Source organism: Mus musculus, chromosome X, assembly GCF_000001635.26.
Source record: "Mus musculus strain C57BL/6J chromosome X, GRCm38.p6 C57BL/6J".
Lineage (NCBI taxonomy): Eukaryota > Metazoa > Chordata > Mammalia > Rodentia > Muridae > Mus > Mus musculus.
In genome coordinates this window covers 99,442,637-99,467,989 of record NC_000086.7, presented here as the reverse complement: position 1 = coordinate 99,467,989, position 25,353 = coordinate 99,442,637, and the positions used below count along the sequence as shown (strand labels likewise).

Sequence of the window (25,353 nt, the reverse complement as noted above, 5' to 3'; positions counted from 1 at the left end):
GCTGGCAAGTTTAAGGATGATCCCGAGAAGGGGGCAAGGTCTTCCCGCTTTACTAGTGTTAACCATGATGCGAAGGAAGAGTGTGGCAAGGTAGAATCACCCCCTGCAGCGAGGTGCTCGGCTCGCAGAGCTGAGCTCTCGAAGCAGAATGGCTCCTCGGCCTCTCAGATTTCTTCTGCTGAAGGCAGGGCAGCTGCAAAAGGTAACAACAGCTTGGAGAGGGAGAGGCAGAATTTACCAGCTCGTCCTAGCAGGGCTCCTGTGAGTATTTGTGGTGGTGGGGAAAACACCCCAAAGAGTGCCGAGGAACCGGTGGTGAGACCCAAAGTCCGGAATGTGGCGACTCCAAACTGCATGAAACCCAAAGTGTTTTTTGATACTGATGATGATGATGATGTACCACACAGTACTTCCAGGTGGCGGGATGCTGCCGATGCTGAGGAGGCTCATGCCGAGGGCCTAGCCAGAAGAGGCCGAGGTGAGGCTGCCAGCAGCTCAGAGCCAAGGTATGCTGAAGACCAGGATGCCAGGAGTGAACAAGCGAAGGCAGACAAAGTGCCAAGACGGCGGCGAACCATGGCAGACCCTGACTTCTGGGCATACACCGACGATTACTACCGATACTACGAGGAAGATTCTGACAGCGACAAAGAGTGGATGGCTGCCCTGCGCAGGAAGTACCGAAGCCGAGAGCAACCCCAGTCCTCCAGCGGAGAAAGCTGGGAGCTTCTGCCAGGAAAGGAAGAACTGGAACGTCAGCAAGCCGGAGCTGGGAGCCTCGCCAGTGCTGGCAGCAATGGCAGTGGTTATCCTGAAGAAGTACAAGACCCATCTCTTCAGGAGGAAGAACAGGCCTCTCTGGAAGAAGGAGAAATCCCTTGGCTTCGCTACAATGAGAATGAAAGCAGCAGCGAGGGTGATAATGAGTCTACCCATGAGCTCATACAGCCTGGGATGTTCATGCTGGATGGAAACAACAACCTGGAAGATGACTCCAGCGTGAGCGAAGACCTCGAAGTGGACTGGAGCCTGTTTGATGGGTTTGCCGATGGCTTGGGAGTGGCCGAAGCCATCTCCTACGTGGATCCTCAGTTCCTCACCTACATGGCTCTGGAAGAGCGTCTGGCCCAGGCAATGGAGACGGCCCTGGCACACTTGGAGTCTCTCGCCGTTGATGTCGAAGTGGCCAACCCACCAGCAAGCAAGGAGAGCATTGATGCCCTTCCTGAGATCCTGGTCACCGAAGATCATGGTGCAGTGGGCCAGGAAATGTGCTGTCCTATCTGCTGCAGCGAATATGTGAAGGGGGAGGTGGCAACTGAGCTACCATGCCACCACTATTTCCACAAGCCCTGCGTGTCCATCTGGCTTCAGAAGTCTGGCACCTGCCCAGTGTGCCGCTGCATGTTCCCTCCCCCGCTCTAAAAGCCAAGGCTCGTCGTAACAGTCAGCCTGGTTACATTCCCTGTCCGAAACCCACAATACTACAGGAGCCCTTGTTCTAAACTTACAATGAAACCAGTCAGTCAATTAGACTAAAGTTGTTGATTCCTTGTGATTATTTCCATGTGAAAATGGTTGTGTACAATGACATTTAAAAAAAATCATCCTCTCGTTTAGAAGGTAGAAAGGGGGAAAGGAAACTTTCTAAATGCTGCTTGAGATTGCAGTAAGAACATACATTTTCTAACCTGAAAGTTGAAACAAATCCCACTTGTTCTGTAGACTGTGTCTCTCTTACCTGTTGCTGTCAGGGTTACCTATCTGCTAAACTATGTCGGAAAGACAAAATTACTTTTGTTGCATGTCATGGGTTAATGTTCCTGTATTTGCAGTGGTGTAAAAGCTTATTAAAGTTCTTCTTTTGCTTTGACACAGAACAATGGCATCATTTGGATTTTTGTCTGAAATCGTGATACCAGGTAACTCCAAATTGATCCCTTGCATTTGCAACAAAAGTATTGTGTTTCAGTGTTCTCACCTGTAGAAAACTAGTTTTCACTAGAAATGCTCATCAGAACACCAAAAAAAAACCATCTTTAATAGGAATAAGGTGTATAATTGCTTGTTGTACAGAAATGGTTGACTAAAGAGAGAGAAACAAAGCGTGGGAAATTTAAAAAAAAAACCCACAGAGAAACAATGGTAAAAAATGAATCCAAAGTGTACGGGTGAGCAAGTACAAATCACCTTTGAGAAAACAGAAACTGTCAGAATGGGTGAAAAATAAAAATAAATAAATAAATAAAAAAGGTCTGACTGCGCTTACACATCTTAACTCGGTGGCACAAGTAGGGATGTGCTAGCGTAGTGCGGCAGGACAGCAGGCTGCACAGGGCAAACTTTTAAGTTTGCCACGATGCTTCAAATCCATAAAACTCCCACACAGGTGACTTCCTCTGTAACTGCATTCATCCAGAGGTACACACTAACCAGAAAACAGTATTGTATTTACTCTTTGTCTAGATCTCTGGACACGTGTACACAAGGTTTTGTGTGTGTGTGTGTGTGTATGTGTACGTGTACAAGTGACTGGGTTTGTTTCTAAAATGGACATAGTTGGTGGAATTATCATTTTACAACTTGACTTTTTCACATCTTCAAGTGGATCATGCCAAATTGCTGTCCTGAGTGACTGCAGACTCATCATTCAGAAAACCTCGCCATTAAGTCAAGTCTTTAACCTCTCTGGCATTCAGTGAGGGGGTCAATGAACACACCAGAGAGAAACATATGCTGCTCTTTAGAAAGCAAGAGTTTGTCTTCCTGGTCATAACCTAGTTTCAGCTCTGAAGAAGAATGAGAAGACATAAGCAGCTGATGTACATGTGAACTAGCAGCTTTAGAGAGCAGTTTGCTAATAGCTAGCAAGTCAACTGTGCCCAACTTTGAGAGTCAGGTAATGTCAAATTAAAGGTCCGTTGCATCAGTTGTAAATTTTACCAAGTGCTGATAGGGAAAGATGCCCAAGACATAATGTTAGTAAGGAAGAAAGAAAAGAAAAGCACAGCATAGAACAGCATGTAAAGGCTCAATGTAAAACCTTTGAAAGCCAAACCAGGGGGCCAGTGAGATGGTTCAGAGGCTAAGAGCACATGCTGCTCTTATTGAGGGCCTAGTTTTGATTCATAGTACTTACATGGCAGTTCAAAATCATCTCTAACTCCAGTTCCAGAGGATCCAATGCCCTCTTATGATCTTAGGCACCAAGCACACATGTGGTGCACATGTATACATTCAGACAGATTACACAGTAATAAACCTAATAAAATTTAAATATAAGCTAGAAATGAAAAATGGCTAAAAACTCAGTGACCACATATCCAGCTTATGGCACAAGATCACCCTTGTGGAAGGATGAATGGTTGGGATGGGGCCGTAAAGGAAGAGGCTATTGAGTTTTCTCTTGGTAGAATGCAGCCCCTTACAGTATCCTTGTATTTTTATTAGTCCCAGCTGGCAGCCAGCATAAAGAAATAAAATTGGAGAGTTACACAGAGGTTCTCTCCCACTTCACACGCAGCAGAAGCACATAAGAGAAGCCACCACCCTTGTAGCTGCAAGTGCCCAGCTTCAGTCCCCATCAGCATTTCTGTGTTCTTTCTGGGCCTTAGCCCAATATAGGGCTCTTCTGGTGGGTTCTGGTGGTTTGCCATGCACACAAAAGAATTTTCGGAGCACCCTTGAGTACTAATCATCTTCCCGTTCCCCTAGCATTTCCATGACCCACACTTCCCATTTCCACAGAATGAAAGGGAAAGGAGGTACTGGCCTGGCCAGTGCTCCTGGAGGGCCCCTAATGGCTGGAGAAACGTACTGCAGTCTGGGTGCAGACCTGTGCCTCTGGGACTCTGAACAGCTTAGGCCTCACTCACATGGGAGGGCCCCAGCCAAAGCCGTCACACCCCTGTGCCCCAAGCCTTGAAGTCTGGAGGAGGATGTGGGAGGACTCGGAGTCCAGAAGCATTTGCTGTGATGGTAATGGCACGAGCAGCAGTGACAGCTTGGGGCCACAGTGAGGTGGAGCAGCCCTTGATGACAACTGGCAGGCTGCATCTGTGTCTGCCTGTCCTTCCGTTCCTCCATTTTCGATTCCCAGCCTTCCGTGATGACTCCTTCAAGAAACCCCTCCCTCCAATACAACCTTTTGATGTCAAGTTGCATTCTGTTATTTGTAATAGAAAGCCCCAAATGGCACACCTGTTGATACCCTAGGCCCACTTGTGTCGCTGTGTTCCTTGTCAATTATAGTACGTTCGTTATTGGCACCTGGAGCTACAGTTCTAGAATAATAGGCCTCATGGGCCTCTAGATGGCAAAACAAATTTTTTGAGACATGTTCTTGCTTTGTAATCCTGGCTGGCCTGGAACTCACTAGCCCAACTAGGTCTCAAACATTTGATGAACCTCCTGTCTCTGCCCCAGCCCCAGCCCCAGCCCCAGCCCCAAGCTCTGAGATGCCAGGTACACACCACCGTACCTGGCAAAACAGTCATTTTTGAGAGGTTATTTGGTGTGTTCATTGGAAGTCCCGCCTACCACACTTCATGGTCTCTGGCTATGGGATAAATAGCCCCAAATTTTGGTCATTAGCTTGCAGCACAAGCCACTGTGTCTTGCGTGAGAACACACTACATTTCAGAAGTGGTACTCCCAGCTGGCACCGAGATTGGACAGTCATAAAGCCCCTTTCCTTTTTCAAAGGCACCACTCAGTTTTTAGTCCTCTCTGCAAAACCCCTGCACCTGTGTGTTTAGGGACTACCGTCTTGAAATGTCCTTATACCTGTCCCAATCCTACTTATCCGTTAGGAAGCCCCATGTACCGTCCTCTGGAAAAAATATTCTGGTCCAACTTAGTTCCGTTGTATGATATGTGTGTTGGGTGTATAGGTGCCAAACACGTGGAGATCAGAGGACAGTGTTGTGTCAGTTCTTTCCATGTCGAATGGGTCCAGGGGATCAAAGCACAAGCTCACGAAGCAAGCAAACAAGTCAGCTTTGTCAGTTGTTGGGATTAAGAGCTGTTTGAATCTTTTCGATAGCCCTGGCATGTAGTACTCACCAAAGTATTCAGCAACATTTGCTGGAAGTGTGTGACTAGAATGTGACTAGAATCCCCTCCCAAGGTAAGTTGGGTGCAAGAATGGGTGGAGGAGGAGTGTGTGTCAGTGTGGGTGTGGGTGTGCACATGCGCGCGCACGCACTCGCGCAACAAGAGCCTAGTAGGAGCCATGTGACCCCTCCCAATCAGATTTTCAAGAATATGCTCTTGGCCTCATGCTCCCACCAGCTTCAGCAGGCCCTCCTCTGGCCTTGGAGCCTGAGACTTACATGCAGATAGCATGGCACTTGCCCAACATGCCCTAACCTTGGACTATCCTTGCATGGAATAAACTGGGTGTGGGGCCCCTGAGCCACCTTTGCAAATGCCAGAGCATTTGTGGCTGCTGAATGGCACATTGTGAGCTCCGTGTGTACCCCACCACCACCCACCCCCATTCCCTTTTCCTGTTTCCACACTTCACTATCACAAGAGGTTCTTTGGACCCTGCAGCCCCAATCCTTCTATACAGTGATTTTTTTTTCCTGGCCCCTTCTGTTAATTCCAGGAGAGTGTCAAGGCCGACTGGCCCGAAGTCAATGACATTCTGCAGCCAAAGCAGAAGAATGCCGGGGGGAGGGGCAGCAGGGATGTCTTAACCCTAGCAGCCCTATTCTCAGAGCAGCTAGGAGCCAGTGAGCATCTGGAGGTCTGTGGGAGAGCCTGAGCTCAGTCCAGCTACATCTGGCAGATGTGCTTCAGGTTGTCTCAGGTGCTATGTGTTGCCAGGCTTTCTATGGCCTACCACCTACATATGGCAAACCCAGCTCGGGAGCAAGGAACAAGAGGACACCTTGCTTGTGGTGACAGAAAAAGGAGGAACAAGACCTGGGAACCAGAGGGCACTCTTCTGAAGAGCTGGGGACAAGGAGCTAGCATCCGCTCACAGAAGAACAGAGCCTGAGGCACTGACACAGGCAGCCAATCTTCAAGGAGCAGGGAAGCCCCCAGCAAGGCCTGCTCAATCGATCGGCCTATGTTCCTGTTTGGCAGACAAGAACTGGAGCTGGAGCACAGCACCCTGAGTTTGGGGTTGCTGTTGTGTCCCTCCAAAGCTTTGAAACCAGTTCTCACTGTGCAGCCCAGGCTAAGCCCAAACTCACTGGAGTTCTCCTGCCTCAGTCTCTGGAGGGCTGGGATTACAGGAAAGCGTCACCATGCTCAGTTTTGTTTTATTCAACAGGTTATTGGGCTTCCGCCTGCCTGTGCTGTGTACAACCGAGGCCTGCAAGAGATGAAGGAAGCTTACTCCTTTTCTCAAAGAATTTGTAGTCTACAGTGGGTCATTGGCTCAAAACAGGGCAGTGGTGTCCTGGGAAAAAATGGAGGCAAAGGCTGGGAGCCAAGCTGGGAAGGAGGGCTGGTGCTCCCAGAGGTGCTCCCAGATCGCAAATGTGAGGCTACTTCTCAAATGTGAGGAGGTACCAACCAAGTAAGGAAAGGACAGAAGGAGAACAGGATGGGTCCTTTTAGGGCTCTCATTGTTGTCATTTGGTTGTATTTGTTTGAAAGGTACTTCAATGTGATGTATTAACATTTCAAATCTGCACACACCGGCCCAGCAATTGTATTAGTGGGAATTTATCCCACACAGGCAAGAGCAGAGTTTGTTTGCACAAGGATATTTATTGTTGCCTTGTTTGTAGTTGCACGATGAGCAAGTGTTTAAATGTCCATCACTGGGGGCTTAGTTAAATAAATGATGACACAGCCATTAGAGGCTTTACTGGACAGCCTGTATCCAGTTCGAGGGAGACCCTCCAGACTGCTGTATCAGTCTCCAGAAGTCTGCAAGTTACAAAAGCCAGGGGCAGTGCGGCAGGCCATTCTACAAAAGATCCTATTTCAAGAAAAGATATATGCGTATCAGGGTTTAGCTAGCTGTTAGAGTACCACTGGAAAGACCGAGAACCAGAAGCAGAAGATGAGGTTAGCAGCGAGGGGCCTTGCTTTTCACCATGTGTTTGGCTCTCCTTCTTTCTCTCCTCCTTCCTCCCCGCTCCCACCCTTCCTTCTCTTCTTTATAGAACATTTATTACATTTTGACTGTTGTGTGTACATCCGTGTATCTGTGTGGGCATGCATGTGACATGGCACATGGGTGGAAGTCGGATGGTCTGTTTTCTCTCCCACCATATGGGTACTCGGGGACCATACTTTGCTTGTCACGCTTTGCTTCGAGGCAGGCTCCTTTTTCCCTGCTGAGCCATCCCAGTGGTTCCTCTTCTTCTGTAGTGCGGGAGGCCTAAGGCACGGAAAGCGAACCTTGAACTACTGAGCTGCGCCTACTGCATGCTTTGGGGAATTTGAGCTGCACCTACTGTATGCTCTGGGGAATATTTTACAATTTGATTTGCTTTGGGCTCTGAGGTTTTTTTGTTTGCTTTTCATTTTTTGTTGTTATTGTTTTGTTTCATCTGTTTGTTTGTTTTGAGACAGAATCTCAGTAAATAGGCTGTGCCTGGCTTGGAACTCACTATGTAGGCCAGGCTGGCATCAAATTCACCGAGCTTTCCCCCATGCATCTGCCTCTGGAGTGCTGGGACTAAAAGTGTGCACCCTGAGCCAGGCTGAGATTTCTTTTAATCATATGCATATGTGACAGAAAAGAAGGAAACAGGGGGATATGGAGCTCAGGCAAAGAGAACTGAAGGAACGAAGACCCAGAGGCGTAGTATAGCCTCAATATGCGTTTGTGGCCCCTGCATCATGAAAGAGAGACAGTCTTAGTTGATCTCCAATAATGTGATAGAGAGTGAAGGTCAGGAGATATGGGGAAGAGGAAAGCATGGTCATCCGCAAGGCCAAGACCACAGAACATCACAAGTGTTGGCATACTCCCGCCTCGTAGGTGGAAATGATACCCAGCAGACCTAGTCTCATAAAGATATAAGGTACAGGCTGGAAGGTGAGAGCTAGCCTAGCACAGGGCCATTGGATCTCAGGCTGTCAAATAGACCTTGTGTATGTTCACAGCAGGTTTACCAGGAAACCTACCATTGAGCTAGCTGAGGCTGATTCTCAGTGGTGGGATTAGGTCATTCTAATTGTCTTTGTGTTTGGGGTGGGGGGCATTTTCTAAATACTCCTCAACCCGCACATGAATGGGAAAGAAAGGGTTTTTTGTTGTTGTTGTTGTTGTTTTGTTTTGTGTTTGTTTGCTTAGTGGAAAGCTGTTGGAATCCTGACTCACCTTCCCAAGGCACAACTCTCCTTAGGGACCCAGAGCCAGCCACCATGGTTATTCTGCTTCTTGGAAGGACTTGCCAGGACTTTTGCTTCCAGTTGCCGTGGCCCAGTTGACTGGAGCCTGGAACAGTTTCAGTGGTGGTCAGCTGTGAGTCCTAAGCAAGGCACAGGGCTACTCAGCCCTGGCTTGCTGCTTTACAAAATAGGACACGAGGATCCTACAGGGAGAGGTGAATGCACGGACATAATGCATAGACAAGCACTTAAGCCTTTCTCCCACTTCTTCCCTCTGGGCCTGTAGAAGCCCAAGTCTCAGGAGAAAAGAAACAAGCACCCGCTATGTAGAAAGACTGCACACCTCGCCATGACCCCGCAAGGCCAATCCAGGGAGGCTGAGCCTGATCTGAAGCAAAATATCAAGAGTCCAATGTTCCTTGGGGGTGCGGGTGGGGGAGGGGTGGTATGGGAGAGGAGGATGAAGAAGCAGAGTATCCCCCCTCCCGTGGAATTGACTGTTGCCTGAGCCCCTCTGCTCACTCACCAGAGTCTGCAGGCACAGATGGCAGCTAAGGCTCCTGGTGCAGGGCTTAGCTTCCGGTTGAGCATCGAGCATGCTCACTACACCAAGGCCAGCTGAGGAATGTGGGCTGGACCAGGCTGCATGGGCTCAGTGTCTCCTCAGGCTCCTCCCAGAGCCCCAGACTGACCCCTCCTCAGGCTGAGATGAAGGAGCCTCTGTCTCTTGGGGCCCCTGCCTGATTAGACATGGCTGCCACATCAGTTTCTCACTTGCAGCCAGGCACCGAGAGAAGAAAGGCTCAAGGCCTCCAGGCTGAAAGTAGCTGGCCTGAGGTCTCACTGGGGACGGGGGGGGGGGGGGGGGGTAAGTCAGAAACCCCTGCTGGTCTCTGTTCCCCAGGGGACACGCTAACTCTCCCCAGGCTTTTAAGCCGGTTGAGGATAGGACTTGGTCAGCTTTGTCAGAGTTGTCAGTGAAGGGCTCTGACCATATATGCAAATCTGATGACCCTTCAGCTCCACTCAAAGCTGCTTCTGCAGCGGTGGAGCTAGTCCATTGGCTGCCATGCGGTGGCTGAGGTGAAGCCTGTGGTCACTACACAAGTACCTTGCAGCTCTGCCCAGATGGGAGATGTTTGTCTGTTTGTTTGTTTGTTTGTTTTTGGTTTGAGTTTGTTTGTTTGTTTTCCCTCCCAGCTATGTGCATGCTTCGATCTATATGCTGAGCCTCAACTCCCTCATCAGGAAAAGAGGCACAATGATATCTGGAATGTCTGGGAGGAGGGCTTGGGAACCTGGAGCACCGACAGCCATAGAAGACCTTCCATAAGGCTGCTTCCTTCCTGTATTTATTGAGGACTTCCCCTTTGAGGCTCCGAGGAATCCTGAAGTGACTTAGTCTCCGCTCTCAAGCAGTCTCGGGGGTTTGAGTCCCCTTGGCCACCAGCCCAGGTTTCAGCTTGCTCCTGACCAAGAGAATCTGGCCTGTCTTCTGGTACTGCCTTAAGGCCTGCTCAGTGCCTGGAGCCCAGAGCCAAGAGATGGTCCTCCCTGGGTGGGCTGGCCGAGTGCCGAGCACTTGCGTGGATATCATACCTTGACATTCCCCACTCCCCACCCCGGCAGCTCCTATAGAAAGTGGCTCTGCAAGAGAGGTGAGGTGAAGCCCCAGATAGCTCTGCTTCACTTGCTCTGTGACCTTCGGCAGACACCTTAACCTCTCTGGGCCTTCCAGTCCTCACCCGTGAAACGAATAAAATAAAAAGGGCTCTGCTTTTAGGAAGCAGTTCCCATGTACTTTAACAGATATGCCTGACAACATAACAGGCTTCCCAAATGTGTTAAGGAAACTGAGGAAAAGAGGGAAATGTTTGCTTAGGAAACTGAGTCAGAAGGGAAATGCCTTCTTAAGGTCACCCAGTAGGAAGCAACAGAGCCAGGCACTCGAATCCTCGGACAATGCACCTTTAATCATGACCGCTCCTGCTAGCTTTATGACAAGATGATTGTAAACAGCGGGCAGCCAGTCTCCAGCTGCAAGCCTCTGTCTCCCAGGCAGGCTTGTCTCTGGGTATCAAGAAAGGCAGCTTATTGTCCTGCCCTGTCACACTCCGTATTCTAAATAACAATACTAATAGAACACCGGGCACCTCTCACTTTAAATATCAACATCCTCAATGGTGAGTTTGTAGCTCACGTGTTCCCACTCTCCACTGGAGAGAACTGAGGCCGACGAAGAGTAAGTGCATAACAGCCCAAGGCCCCAGGGATGCAGATGAGAGGAGTAGAATGGGAATCCAAGTCCTGGCAGGCTGGCTGGCTGCAGAATCACTGAGCTAGCTGCATGCTGTAGCACATGCCGAGGGTTCCAGGATTTGAGAAGCGATAGGAGGCAAAAGAATGTCCATGAGTTCAAAGCTGTCCGTCCACACTGCAGTCCTTCAAACAGTAAACAACACTCATCAAAAGCAAGTCACTGCTTGAAGCCAATATGCTGGGGCTCCTCCAGTGAAAGTGTGAGTTGGTTGGATGCATGTGGCAGGTGTTGAATGACCAGTGGTTGAATGAGTGGGTAGGTGAAGGGATGGAAGGGAGGAAGGGAGGGAGGGAGGGAGGGAGGGAGGGAGGGAGGGAAGGAGGAAGTTACAATAGAGCGCTGGCTATGAAAAGGTAGAAATGAGACAGGTTTGAAAGCAAACTGACCAGGCTGGGAAAGGAAACCACCAGGGATGGGAAGCAGCCTTGGATTGGGTGACTAGATGATGAGGTCATTTACCAAACGGGAAGCCCACAGGAGGGACAGCATGCAGGGCTGTGGAGAGAGGCCTTGATGAAGTCAGTTCATGATGAGTTTGTGGAGTCTTTGATGCAGGATAAGCCAGGAGGCTGTGGGATAGCAGGTTTAGAGGAGGGAGGTGGGCCTCCTGCCCAGCCCCTTCCCATCTGTCCCCTCCCCTTCCATCTCACACGAAGCCTCTGGCCCCTTGGCCTTACTCTTCCCACTGGGAAGGAAGGGAAGGGATCTTTGATGGTGGGAAGAGGAGGGGTGGACTCTTCTAAACCAAACAAACGAATACACAGTGCCTGCTTGTTGCAGATCCGCTCGCCTGGCTCTGGGCACATGTAGGCTGTCTTCCAGGGCAGACCTCCCCCCACCACCCGCCGGCCTCTGCCGCCTGCTCCCTGCCAAGGTGAGCTCTGACAGGGCGACTTGTCATCTTTTCAACACCTCATTTTTCCCTCCTTACTCACTGCCCGGGGAGAGGTCCTTCCTGTTTGCACACCTCGGGGGGCTAGGCCCTGAGGAGGAACAAAAACAGCCTTCATGGTGAAGGGGGAGGGGAAATCAAGGGAGAAAGCCCAGGGAAGAGATGGGCTGAATAGGAGGGAAGAAGACAGAGCCGAAGCCACCCCCTTTCTTGCCCCCTCCCACACACAAGCACACATGCACACTTGCCTACATTGCGTCCTGGCCTTGGGTGGCTGATTCCCAGGTCAGCTCACTCTTCTGGACCCAGCTGCGTCTAGAAACCAGCTGTGTCTAGAACCCAGCCACTATGTTGCCTTTCCTACCTCCACAAGCAGAGTCTCGGGCCCAGAGTTACCCATCTCAGAACTTCTGGTCTTTTCCCACTCCCAAGTCAGCCAGGTTCCCAGGGCTTCTGTCACAGCTCTCCCACTGCTTTCCTCTGAAGCTCCAGGTCAGCTAGTCTGTACCCTCTGCCTCCAAGCCCAGGGCTCCTTCATCTAACATCCCTCTCTCTCTGGGGAACCCCACCCCAACCCCTGGCAAGCAGGTAGCCCTCTTGCCTTTCCCCATTGCTGACAGCTCCAAACCCTTCCAGTCCGCCAGATCTGGTGTGTCTTCCAGCCCGCACCCTCCCCCATTCAGCTCCCACGTGGGGAGCCCAGCTCCCAGGCCTGGGCTGCCCCATTCACAGAGCCCTCCTCCATTGTCCAGGCCTGTCACTCAAACATGGCATTAGCATTTCTAAAGCCTTTTCCTAGACACCGCTTCTGCCCAGGCTGGGCAGAAGAACTTAGCCCTATAGAACAAGGAACAATTAAAACGAGCCTTGAAGAGCACTTTAGAGTATATAATTCACTTTTCTATATAGCCATTTCATTTACTTCTCTCAACAGTCTTTAGCCGTGGGACGCTGACACCAAGAGAACTTTGTCAGTTGCCCAACGTCACGAAGTGTGTTTCCAAAGGCAACTCAGGTTTTCTGAAGACTGGAAGGTCATTCTTTGCACTCCTCCACCTTGCCTCTGTCAGGTCCAGTTTGTTTCTGCTTGGCCAGGCATTTTTTTAAAGCCTTTAAAAAAAAGGTGGGCTCAGTAGATCTACACTCCTAGAGGAGGAAGACATGCTGGATTCAGCCTATGAGGACCTTGGGGTGGCTTCCCTGCTGCCTGTAAACAGTCAGCTCTGAGAATGTCTCCTTTAAGCTGTCACTGGGGTAACAGGCCTTGACCCAAAATGGCCTAAACTATAGCCAGGGAAATGGATAAAAGTTCCCAAGGCAGATGGCCAGCTGCATGTTCCAGCTCTGCCCCTTAGCAACTTTGTAGCTTTGGGTGAGTTTTCTTCTATACAAGGAAGATAATAATGCTATCTCCTAGGGTTACAGTGAGTCTTACATGAGTTAATAGACAGAGGGACATAGATCAGAGACTAGACAGTACTACCAGATCCTGTTATTATTCACAGTTGTCCTGGGGGCTGTGTCAGGGGAGGGGTGTGACTTTGTTGTCCCAGAGCTTGGGATTCAGAAACTAGCTCAGTCACTTACTGTGTGGCTTTGGTTAAATGGCTTACCCTCTCTGGGCATCAAGTCCTTATCAGTAACATAAAGATAATAAGAGTTCTTACTTCCCTGAGCCGTGGATGCTACTGAGATTATATGTTTCTTATGAGTTTTGTTGAAGACTGCAGTTGAGGAGCTGGGAGTGGTGGACCTCTTGCAGAGGACCAGGGTTCATTTCTCAGTATCCATAATGTGACTCAAGTTCTTGTAACTCTAGTTCCAGGGAATTTAATTCCCTCTTCTGGCCTGCTTAGGCACCAGGATAGCACACATACATCCATCTAGGCATATATGTGTATATGTACACACACACACACACACACACACACACACACACACAGAGAGAGAGAGAGAGAGAGAGAGAGAGAGAGAGAGAAGCCCCCATGGAGCAGAGTAGACCTTTTTGTGTCCCTCCATTGACACTAAGGGTCAGTGGCAGAGACTAGCCAGAGGACAAGCATTTTCTGTGGTCACATTGTCATTGTTCCCCTAGGGTGGTGGGCTAGGCTGGGTGATGCTTCACATGGACTCAAGCCCTTCAAGTCTTCAAGCCCTCCTCACTAGCATTGTAGAGCTAGAGAGGGTGTGTGAGTGGGGCCTTACAGAGGACACATGAAAGCCCCCAGCAGGGATGATACTTTCTGCATAGTCTGTCACAGACCCGGGATCTGAGACCACTCTTGAAACCATTCTCAGGGCCAATGTCCAACGAAGCAAAATGGCCTACTTTTTTTTTGAGACAGGGTCTTGCTATTTACCCCAGGCTGGCTGGTATTGAACCTTCTTCTCAGCCTTCCCAAAGGTAGAATTATAGGTTCATGCCAATATGACTAGCTTAAATGTCCATGTGTCTGTGTCTTCATACACATTAACAAAGTCGTTACCTCTATGAAGCATACTCTGGCCCATCCTACCTGTATAAATGTGGTCTGCGACTCCTGAGGACATTTGATTTCATCTCAGGAACTAGAAGCAGTATACCCAGCTTGATCCTACAGTCTGTCCTAGCATTTGGAAGGCAGGGGCAGGAGGATCATGTGCCTGACTGACCTCCTTCTCCAGATGGAACGAAATCAAATCTGAATACAATATGGAAAATATTGTCTCTGAAACAAAACAAAACAGAAAACCAGAAAAGATCTCTACTTTGGTTCCATTGCTCCAGGTGAATTATAACTAGCCCACATCACTTTCAAATGCTAGCTCTTCAGATCTCTGGCTTAGAAAGCAGTTTAAAAAATCGCCTAATGCAAAAGGAGTTCGAACTAAGCCACTTTGAGCCAGGCTTGGAGATAGGGACTTAGTGGTCACAGTAGAGTACAGAATTCCCAAGAGTGAGGCAGAAGAGATGTCACAGTGGGTAAAAGAGCTTGCTGCATATATGAGAGAAGAATAAATTAGAGAGAGAGAGAGAGAGAGAGAGAGAGAGAGAGAGAGAACTTGCTCCTTAACGCCTAAGAACCTGTGCTCAAGTCTCCAGCATGCGTGTAGCCCCAGCACTATTGGGTGGACAGGCTTGCTGGAGCTTGCTGGTCAACAGCCCAGCTTTCGGTTCAGTAAAAGAGTCAGTCTTAAGGGGAAAAGGCAGGAAGTGATAGAACAGGATACCCAACAACTTCCTCTGGTTTCTACACATGCACAGACATCCCTACAAATATACAATAAATAGCCCACGTGAAAAAGGAATTAAACATTTAAACAAGTTTTAAAAAAAGCTATATGTAGTTTGTCAAAGCAGATGCAAGAAACCTCTTTTTCCAGGTGCTTCTAACCTCTACAACGTCATGCCTATATCCAAACCCCTCTGCTTGTCGTGGGATCTACAGAACCCGGAGGTGGGAATGCATGGGTGAAGACAGAAATCCAGCAGCAGCATGTCTAGATAGGCCTGGTACACCTCCAGGCTGGTTGCTACTTAACTCATCTGTGAAATATGTGACCTGAGTCTTTGCACAGATTTTGGTGTCTGCTTATGACAGTCTGAGGTCAAGTCCCAGCACCCACTCACTGTTCATGAGCAAGGAGGGCGTTCCATCTGACTAGGAATCACTCCACGGGAGGTATCAGAGACCACAATTTAATGGAGAAATAGTCTTCCCCGTGCTCATGGCGCTTCTTAAGTCCTGCCTCTTATTCTGACGTCTCTGATAACTGGATGTTAAGGGTGTGGGCAGAGACTGGAGTGGGGTGGGTGGCAGGGCTGTAAAGCCAACCGCTTCATTGCATAATGTCACTGTAATATCAAGACAGAAAAGTATCTATTGAAGCTGTTTAGTAACATAGCATCAGAACCCAGAGTAGGACCCAGGTCTCTTGGCTGCCAAGGGAACAGCTTTTCCAAAGCCCTTGCACAGGAAAGCAGAGCCACCCCTGCTCGGTTTCAGTTCTCTGCGCCACAGATGCTTTGGGGTTCACTCTGTTTGAATCCGTGTTGTTCAGCATAAACACGGATAAACTGATAAACACAGTATAAGCTGTATAAACTGAGCACATGACCGCTCCAAGGTGAGGTTGAAGCCAAGGTTTTACTGTCGATAGGAGGGAGAGTGCCTTCAGAGGCATCATCTGGAAGAGTCCCGAGCATGGAGAGAAAGTAGTAGATTAAACATGGCCATGGAGCAGGCCCTGGGATGAGGTGGTTGAGGAGAGGGAGAGAAAGACAAAGAGAGTGTGGGCAAAGGAGACCAAGACAGAGTGGGTCAAGAGAGGAAGACCAAAGAGAGCCAGGAGGGCTCATGGCAGAAATGCCAGGGTCATAAGGGATTGAGAAGCTGGGGGAGGGAAGCCCATGAGCGGGAGTAGTTTAGGGTTGGGGTGGGGTGAGAAGAGCTGAGGTAGTCATTGGTCATCGCCTTCATGATTACTACTTGTTGGAAAGCAAGCCCTGGTTTTCCACTCTACGTCTCTTCCTATAGTCCTAGGATAGGGTGCAGGCTTATAGCTTAGGGGACTAGTAACTCAGCACACTAGCTATTGGGGGGGGGGGGAGTCCATGGTTAAGAAACAAGTTGTTGTAAAATCAGTTGCAGGTGGTGTTCACACCCAAAGCAGGTCCAGGGATTCCAGGTGAGGTCGCAGCTGAGGTCAGAGTCCTCCCCAGGGCTGGGATCTGTGGCCACAGCTGTGGACATGAGGCTGAAGGCTCAGGCACGTAGGCAGCCTAGGCCCGCTGAACCTCTTCTTCTCTTTCTAGAAACATCCCTGGATGTCACAGGCCTTGTCCCACTCCTGCCTATGCATAGGGATTGTGGGCCCTGGCACGGAGAGGGAAAAATCACATGGAGACATAGAAATCCCTCTGTCTATAGCTCCAATAACGAGCCTCGGCTTTTGCTGCAAAGCACAAAGCCAGAAGCAGCACTTGAGGGCTCGGAGAGCTGCCAGCTCTGTGTCTGCTGTAGCCAGCCTCAGAGCGCTGGTATAGGCAGGCACCACACCACTCCATTTGTATGCCCAGTCATGCCCAGGGCTTCGCTTTTCTTCCCCAGCAGAAGGAGGTTTCAGTCTGGGTCTGGCCCTTCAGTTAGCAGGGTCCTAGAGAGTGTGCCCTGCCCCACCCCCTAGCCCCCACTGTGTTTGTGGCCTCGTAAGGAGGAAAGCACAAGTGTCAATAGTAACAACAAAACAAAAAGACTAAGGACATATATATTTTTTTAAATATCCAATCAATCCAGTGAAGCAAGAGACCCCGGCTAAGGAGGCTCAGAGAGGCTGGGATGGGCTAGTCTGAGGAAGGGAGTGATTTCTGGTTCCCCCATGGCTAATATTCCCTCTCAACTTCAGAAGTGGGAGAGATGACTGGCCCATCTGTTTAGAATTTACTGCAAGGAGAAAGAGAGATGCGGAGGGGAGGGGGAAAGAAGAATGAAGATGTGTGCTTGTGTGTGTCTCTGTGTCTATGTGTTTATGTGCATGCACGTGCGTGTGCGCACACACACACACACACACAGAGAGAGAGAGAGAGAGAGAGAGAAGAGAGGGGAGAGGCCATTTCTCTCCCTTCAACATGTTCCTTAAAATGACCTTGGCAGCACTGGGGTTCACTAACAGCTGTCAGGATTTTTCAAACTCTGGGGGCAAGATCTGTGAGCAGCCAATAGGCCATATAGACTGGTAGTCATTTGATTTGATTTGATTTGATCTGATCTGATCATGGGACTGGGTATTAAACCTAGGGTTTCACATATGTTGGACCAGCCCTCTGCCACTGAACTATATCCCCAGTTTTCTTTTTCTTACATTTTCTTAACATCTCGAGACACGGGTCTCACTGCATTGGCCGGGCTGGGAGTGAACTCTCTGGAGCCCAGGAAGGTTTTGAAAGTTTGGTCCTCCTATGTTAGTCTCTGGGGTAACTGGATTATGGTGCTGTGCCCATCAGACCTAGCTCAGGCTGGTAGTCTACCAGATGCTTCTGTGAACAGTGTATGTGTGCATATACCATGAACAAGCATGTCTATATCATGGAGCTCATATGGACTCTGTCTCTCTCTCTGTCTCTCTCTCTCTCTCTCTCTCTCTCTCTCTCTCTCTCTCTCTCTCTCTCTGTGTGTGTGTGTGTGTGTTTGTGTGTGTGTCCCTCCCCACCCCTTTGGAATACCATAGAGCATCCATAGATAGCCTGAGGTCTACTTCAGGCAACAGTGTGTGCTCCAGACTGGGTAATAAGAGCAAACTTGACCAAGAGGACAGAAGGGAGAGGAGGAAGGAAACTCTTGGTGCAATGGGAACAGCCTAGCTAATAGCCTAGTTGCCTTTGCCCAGGTGCTTACCATTGAGACACACTGCCCACGATGGGTTGTACATGCTTGGAGCTGGCCAAGGCAAGAGGACACGGATAAAAATTCTCTCACAGAGAGCTGTGGTTGGACAGCAGAGGCCCAGAGGACACTGCACAGATCCAAGGAGGCAGGTTTAAGCTGTGCTGGGGAGGGAGGAGAGAGAGAGAGAGAGAGAGAGAGAGAGAGAGAGAGAGAGAGAGAGAGAGAGAGACTGGGGATCCCAGGCCAGGGTCCAGGAGGACTGTGCTTGTATATTCATCCAAGGCTGTTCTGTCGCCTTCTCTGGGCCTTGGAGTCCCGGTATCTCAGGGAGGGGCTGTGCTCTGGTATCCCCGCTGCCAGTTCTGATTAAGTCAGGACTCACTGAATCCAGATATAGAGATTCTATTCATGTCTGAGGACATCTTTGAATCCTTTGCATCTGAGATTCGGTGGGACCTCCCAGAGCAATCATCTTTCCAGGCAGCACCCCTCCCCTAACTATCCAATGGAGAGGAATCTTTAGGAACTTGTCTGTGGGGAAAGGGGCAAGCTCCCCCCTTCATCTTTCCCATCTCACCTGCACCTCCGGAAGTCCTTCCTGTATCTCCCTTTCATCCCTTCTGTATATTTGGGTTCTCCTGAAAGGAGTGTCTCTAGGGTCCCATTTTGAATTTCTTTTGTTTCCCCCAACAAGGAGAGGAAGAATCTGACTGCACATCTGTTTGGAATTTGGGGTGGGGGTAGGGAAAGGAGGCAGCTCTCTTCTGCAGCACTCCATGAGTTCCAGGGCGGGGGGGGGGGGGGGGCCTGGGAAAAGCCAGAGCCTTCTGCTGTCCCCTCCTCCTGTGCCCCCCATGGTCCCTGTCAGCTGCCTCTTTGGCCTTTCTCATCTCTGAAACAAACAAACAATCAGGAGGCAAACCTGAAACCTTGTGCTGAGACGGTAAACAGCTCGGCCGGCTGGGCTCCGGACTTAATGGGCCCCAGCCCTGGCCTGTCTGCTCCCGCCCGTCCTGCCTCCAATGTGTTTCTGATTTGTACCGAGCTAGCGGCTCTGCCACGCTGACTGTGGCAGCTGCCTCAGCCCCGCCTCTCGGGAATGCAGGGGTGGGAAGGTTGGGAGAAGTGGGAGGAGGGGACCCCACCTCTTCAACCAGCTTGGTGCAGAGGCCGTGGCAGGAACTTCAGAGCCATATACACAGACGTGGTCAGGGAAGGGGGTGGCAGTGCGGATGGATTTCATCTGGCTATAAACAAACATGCTTCTCATTTAAGGACCCAGGGGTGCCAGTCACCAGATCCCTCTTCCCCATTTTCCAGGGGGGGCAGGCAAAGCAACATTTGAAATAGGGGAGGCTTGGGGACTGGAATGGGTTCTTTTCAAGGAATCCCACCTCCCCCAGAATGGTGAGAGTTTTCTGAAGGTGGGAAGGGCAGAAGTGGGCAGGAAGAAAATGAAGTTCTCTGGACACTTGCCTCCAGAAACCTTGTGAGGATAAATGCACGAGGAATTCTTTCTTCAAGAAACTTGAGGGTCAAGGGGCAGAGAGTTTAGTGTTTGTGGCCTCTGACGCTAAGTTTCAGAGACAGAGTTTGGATGGCCTAGGTGCATGTACTATTGGGCCTATTTTCCCTAGGGACTTTTGGGTTTTTTGTTTGTTTGTTTTGTTTTATTTTGGTTTTGGTTTTTCGAGACAGGGTTTCTCTGTGTAGCCATGGCTGTCCTGGAACTCACTCTGTAGACCAGGCTGACCTCGCCTAGAGACTTTTGTGAGGGAGCAGCCTAGTGCCCATCAAGAAGGTGGCCTTTGGTGGCCTGACCCCCAGCCAGTTCTATTCTCATAAACATCTCCTGGGTGGCTCAGCTGAAGCATTCTGGCTGCTTCTCTTGCTCTTTGGGCCTTCTGTTAAACTGTAATGCGTTCCCACACTGACAGGGACTACTGAGAAGACAAGAGTTGGTAATGACTGGGGATCAAAGGAGTTTTCTTCCGACCAGGAGTGATGACACATGCCTGCCGTCCTAAAGAGGCTAGTGAAGAAAGATTGCAAGTTCAAGGTCATCCCCACGCTCCATAGTGAGACACTGACTCGAAACTTAAGTTCAGGCTGGGAATTTGGCTCAGCTGGTAAAGGGCTTGCCTAGCATGTATGAAGCTCTGGGTTCAGTCCTCAGCACCGAATGAAACTGGGTGTGGTGGCATACCTGTAAGCTTAGTGCTTGGGAGATAGAAGCAGGAAGACTAAAAATTCAAAGCCATCCTCAGCTACATAGGAAGTTCCAGGCCAGTGTGAGGTACATGATACTGCGTCTCAAAACTGTAAGTACCAAGAAGAAAATACCATGTCTCAAGCTAGGTATAGGGGTGCACATTCGTCATCCCAGCACTGGAGGGGCTGAGACTGGGGTATGGAAGATTGTGAGTTTAAGGCCAGCCTAGAGTACATAATGAGACTCTGTTGAAAGAAAAGAAAGAAAGAAAGAAAGAAAGAAAGAAAGAAAGAAGGAGGGAGGGAGGGAGGGAGGGAGGGAGGAAGGAAGGAAGGAAGGAAGGAAGGAAGGAAGGAAGGAAGGAAGGAAGGAAGGAAGGAAGGAAGAAAAGAGGGCGAGAAAGGAAGAAAAACAGAAAAGAGAAAAGGGCAAAGCACTGGTTTTCCTCTGTAGACTTCCTCAGCCCATGTGATGACATCTCAAGCCCTGGCTCTGCTAATTATCCAACCACTGTTCTCCCAACCTAAAGATTGGATCTGACCAGAAGGCAGGCCCCCAGGGGGAGCAGTCCAGTCCAAAAAGCAAGCCATCTTGGCTGCCTCCTTTCTAGACCCCAACTCACAGGATGTCCTCTGGAAAGCAGCCCCTGGGACCCTGGGGCTTTGTGGCTGTTTATTCCCTGCCTCCTGCTTTTGCCTGAAGTTCTGAACACTTACTTCCCACAGTGTCTAGCCAATTGAACTTATGCAAGCAGCATTGTATGTTAAGAAGGAAAATTCCCATCACTTGTATATGCATATCTCTTCTCTAGTTGCAGCTCCAAGCCCCACTGAGAGATGAAGACCCTGTCACTTACCCTGAGTCTCTCTACTACAAGTACTTGCATGTGGGTGTATTCGGTGGAGAGGGAGAGGGACCCTAACCCTTTCTTTGCAGACATTTTGAGAGTGAGGACCATGTGTGTCATCAGAGCAGACAGGATAGGATTGTGACCCTTAGCCTCTTTCTATATGAGCTGCCTCTATGGCTATGTTTCCTATGTCTCTCCTATACCCAGAAGCCAGTAAACCGAGTATCTCAAGCCTCTGCACACTCCAGGGACTACAAGGGATGCAAGGGATAATGGCAGCAGAGAGGTGACATTTAGGGTACCCAAGCCAGAGAAGAAAACAAAACAAAACAAAACAAACCTAACTCTTTACTGACCCCTGTCAATAATGGCTTCCAGAATCATATAATTCATGCTCCTGTCTGATTTGAATCTCAATTTCTCATCTAAGACCTTTGTAGGAGGAGATGTTAGATTACATGGTCACCAAAGGGCCTTACTTGGTGGGTGCCACTCTGACAGGATGACCAGTATGACTGGCAGCACCCTCCAACTCTGCTGTTTTCCTGGGGTTACTAGCTTTTATTAACCCTTCCCTGAGTGGTCAATGACATTAAGCCAGCTTTGGTTTTGACATGGGCTTAGTTAGGCCCAAGCAGAATATAGTATCAGAGCTCATTCATTCATTCATTCATTCATCCATTCATTCCCACATCCCTCTAATAACCCTGTACTGGTACCCACAGGATACTTAGAAATGCCCAACCTAATCCAGCCCAAGATAGTTGTCTTATTAGATTTCTATTTATTTAATTATTTGTGTGAGAGTGTGAGTGACATGTGTGTGGAACACCTACCAGGGGCCGATTCCCACCATCTTCTTGAGACAGGGTCTCTCTCGATGTTCTTGTGGCTGTACATTTTAGCCTCCCATTTTGCAGCAGGAGTGCTAGAGTTACAGAGAGATGTATGCTACCCCCTCTGGCTTTCTTGTTGCTCTTAAATCTAGGTCCAGGGGAGGGAACGTGGCTCACCGGACTTGCATGGTTAGTTCTTTTACCCAAATGAACCATCTTCCTGCCCCAGCCCCAAAGGGTTTATCGGCTTCACACTTCTCTGACTTATGACTCCCCCACCTGCTCCGACCCTCTTTCTATAAGAACAGCTCTCTCTCTCTCTCTCTCTCTCTCTCTCTCTCTCTCTCTCTCTCTCTCGATTATTATTATACATAATCACCCTGTAGCTGTCTTTAGACATGCCAGAAGAGGGCGTCAGGTATCATTACAGGTAGTTGTGAGCCACCATTTGGTTGCTGGGATTTGAACTCAGAACCTTTGGAAGAACAGTCCCACTGAGCCATCTCGCCTGCCCACAGACAGGTCTCTAGGCACTCCATGCTCAAGAGTATCTCATTTAGGCTGTGGAGCCATGTCTCCTGTCTAGTCCTCCAAACAGGAATAATCCCTTGTTTGCTTTATCTGAGGTGTGCCTGGGCTCCCAGCCTCCTAGCCAGAGCCTTCTGGATTCATCTGATATTCATACCCACCTTCATCTGCATGCCAGTTCTGTGCCATGCAACCTTCCCAGATTCCCAACCCCCAGCACCTTTAAGTGCTTCTGTGCACAGCTGTGGGCATCCATATCAACAAAGAGACATGGGTGCAGACGGCGGGGTTTGCCTGGCACATCAGTTTGGATGCACTTAAGCAAGGATAGTGAAGGAAGAGGGGTGGAGGGAAAGGGGTGGGGAGGTGCCAGTGAGTGTGCAGGCAGAGTGCATGTTGGGGGAAAGCCAGCTGGGGTATATGTCAGACTGAATGGGCCGGTGTGTGGCTCCATGGGTGACCCTCCCAGCAGCTATCAAGCTGTATTAACACACACATGGTCGAGCCTACACTTACATTCAGGAGGCAGCAGGGTAGGTGGGAGGGTGGGGAAACATACTGACTGTGAAAACAGGAGAGATTTCTGGTCTGAGTTTTGCTGCCAGCTTTCTCAGTTTCTGCCCCTCCTCTGGGCCTCAGTTTCTCCAGGTCTAACTGGAGAGGGGTGAACTAGGGATCTCTAAGGACCTTCGGCAGTTTTAATATACATGCTCCAGTTCCTTGATGCTTTGTGTGTGATGGCAGATTCAGAAAGGCTTCATTCCAGAAGCGAGACACCAGGGAAACACATGCAGAGCCACCTCTGAAATATGGATGAAACTTCCATTACTCTGCCATAACTTCCAGCCCCTGCTCTGTGGACTTCTGACTTCTTGAACCAAAGGAAGGACAGAAGCAAGGAGGGTGGACAGCCTCTGAGTAGGCCTCTTGGTTAAATGAGGGGTGGAGTAAGAGACCCCAGCATTAGCCCTGGACCCAGGTAGGTCCCTGAGGTTGCTTGAGGTTCAGACACGGGAGGAGGCTGCCGAGGAATACAGAGAGCCCTTGCCTGGCAAATGGCCACCATTTTGCTCTAGGGGCGATGTAAGGGCCAAAGTAGTGTAGTGAGAGTTTGAACATCTCTGGAGATTCACAAAGAACATGGTGTGTTGAGAAGATGAATAATACAGGAGACTTACACACAGCAGGGTTTTCGAAGATAAATTCATTTGTGGTTTACACAGGATTTTAAATCTGAATTATTACTACAATTGTATTGTGAGTGGTTTAGCAATGATGGGGATGTGTGGGAAATCTCCCCGTACAACCACTGGTACCACCACTACTGAACTGATTTTTAATCTTAACTTTCTCATCCTAAGGAAGTCACTCCATCCCCCTGTGCCTCAAGTTGTCTATCTGTCTAGTGCTGGAGAGGTGGGGAAAGGGTTGGGGATGGTTTCTATGCCCTGCTCACAAGGACCTACCTAGGCAATTTGTAAGCAGCAATTTCGTTGTTCTTATAAGACCTTGAACTGCAGTTCCATTCCCTGTTGCAGTAAAAACAAGAGGCCCACGCTGCACACAGGGGCAGGCAAGCTCTTTCCTAGCCTTGATTTGAGGTCAGAGAGGTCCAGAGAGGTCACAGAGAAAGTGGTTGGCAGAAGCAGGCCCCAGTATCCCTCCCGGATGGATCTTAGTCCGGTACTCTTCCACTGCCCCCGCACCCCAATTTATGTCTGGAGGTTCTAGGAAAATGGGTGGGAACTAAGAGAGCTCTCAAGATCCACAGCTGGGTCTGAGAAGGTTAAATTCCCAGCTGGAAGCATTCAGCGAAGCTTCTAAAAACCGGGCAGTCCTTACAACTTGCAAATAAGTACTTCAGGCCACAGGAAATGATCCTAGACCACAAGGCTCGGGGATTGCACCGCAACAGTCCTGCCTGCGTGTCAGCACCGTGTGGGAGCAGCAGCCTGGGTAAGAGGAGCTGCGAGGCGTCCTACCAGACTTGAGGGTTTAGACAGACCTGGCCTGGCGTTTAGGCCCAGCTCTGTGATTTTTGCTAGAGAAACCCCGCCTCCTCAAAGCGCCCTCTGCTCAACGCCTTTGCGAATTGATAATGATGGACGGTAGCCCCTCGAGTTTCTGCAAGGCCCACTGGCCCGGTGGATGTGCAAAAGCTTTGCAAGCTTTCAACTGCCACTCACTCTGGTCTGGCAAAGCTGCATATGCACACACGACCTCTGGGTAACCAGAGGAGGTAACTCTGGCCGGGTTTTGGGGGGTGAGGGGAGACAGGTTGCTCGGGGTGGGGGGCAGTGGCAACTGCGGGCGTCCGCAGCAACCTTTCCTGCTCTGCTGACCTGCAGGTTCTGAGGCCTGTGGGCAGGAATGCGGTTCCACAAAGCCGCCCACCTCGCCCGGCCGGCCGAACCACGAAGACGCTAGAAGGGCGGTGGACAGAGGGACGGGGGTGGGGGGGGGTGGGGGGGGTGGGGGGGCAGGCCTCTGGCCTTTTCTCTGGGAAGAATCTCCTTCCAAAAGTGTCCCGCCTAGAACCCAGGATTTCCATTTCAATGCTCCCTGGCAAGCTGCCCTCCTCCAAACTCGGCTAAAGGCTCGCGGAAAAGCCTTTAAAAACACACTAATTACAAACAATTCCTGGGCCTCTCCCCATTTCCCTCCACGCGGCTGGGGGGGGCGGGGCGGGCCGAGCGCCCAGGGGTCATTTACATGCGCCTGTCACCGCGCCGCAGTGAAAGCCCGCGCCAGCAGCCACACGCTGACCCCAGTAGGCCAGGGGCTTGAGCTCTTGTTTCCTTCCGGGTCCTTGAAAGCCTCCCGGGACCGCCATGGCGGTGGTGGCCACTGTGGTGGGTGGAGCTGCGGGAGTCTAGGGCAGGCACCTGGACAAATGCATCCTGACTCCCGGGGGCCTGTTGTAGGTAAATGACTCCAGAACAGGTCCTCAGGCATCACCTGCCTTCAGTGGCCTGGATTCCAGCTGTGGGCCCTCAACCCTGGTCTCCTTGCCTTGGAGGCTCCAGGAAGTAGGCCACTCTGC

General features: G+C 50.0%; 1 protein-coding gene and 3 long non-coding RNA genes across 12 annotated transcripts in view; 2 read left to right on the top strand and 2 right to left on the bottom strand.

Moving 5' to 3' along the window:
• Positions 1–2,256, top strand: part of Pja1 (praja ring finger ubiquitin ligase 1) — a 5,535-nt gene extending 3,279 nt beyond the window's left edge. For 2 of the 7 annotated variants that reach the window (NM_001083110.2, NM_001290555.1), the window contains exon 2: positions 1–2,256. This exon is cut by the window's left edge. In NM_001083110.2, coding sequence (NP_001076579.1) covers positions 1–1,425 — 1,425 coding nt within the window. In that variant the 3' untranslated portion in view covers positions 1,426–2,256. The other 5 variants (XM_030251255.1, XM_011247544.1, NM_008853.3 and 2 more) reach the window with 4 other exon arrangements.
• Positions 2,257–6,709: 4,453 nt separating this feature from the next.
• Positions 6,710–8,989, bottom strand: Gm14808. 2 transcript variants are annotated; one of them, XR_387007.3, is made up of 3 exons: positions 8,834–8,989; positions 8,297–8,510; positions 6,710–7,348 (listed from the first exon to the last, which is right to left on the bottom strand). It is a non-coding gene; the product is annotated as a predicted gene 14808 (long non-coding RNA). The 2 variants fall into 2 exon arrangements; XR_387006.3 differs by having other exon boundaries at positions 8,297–8,413.
• Positions 8,990–10,261: 1,272 nt separating this feature from the next.
• On the bottom strand, positions 10,262–13,817 carry Gm30798. Of its 2 annotated transcripts, XR_001782762.1 has the most exons (3): positions 11,772–13,817; positions 11,087–11,196; positions 10,262–10,749 (listed from the first exon to the last, which is right to left on the bottom strand). It is a non-coding gene; the product is annotated as a predicted gene, 30798 (long non-coding RNA). The 2 variants fall into 2 exon arrangements; XR_387001.2 differs by having other exon boundaries at positions 11,087–13,817.
• A 10,375-nt stretch (positions 13,818–24,192) lies between these two features.
• The window catches only part of Gm14812 (predicted gene 14812), a 38,467-nt gene continuing 37,306 nt past the window's right edge, over positions 24,193–25,353 (top strand). The window contains exon 1 of the long non-coding RNA NR_033544.2: positions 24,193–24,266. This is a non-coding gene — a long non-coding RNA (predicted gene 14812). The remainder of the gene's footprint in view (positions 24,267–25,353) is intronic.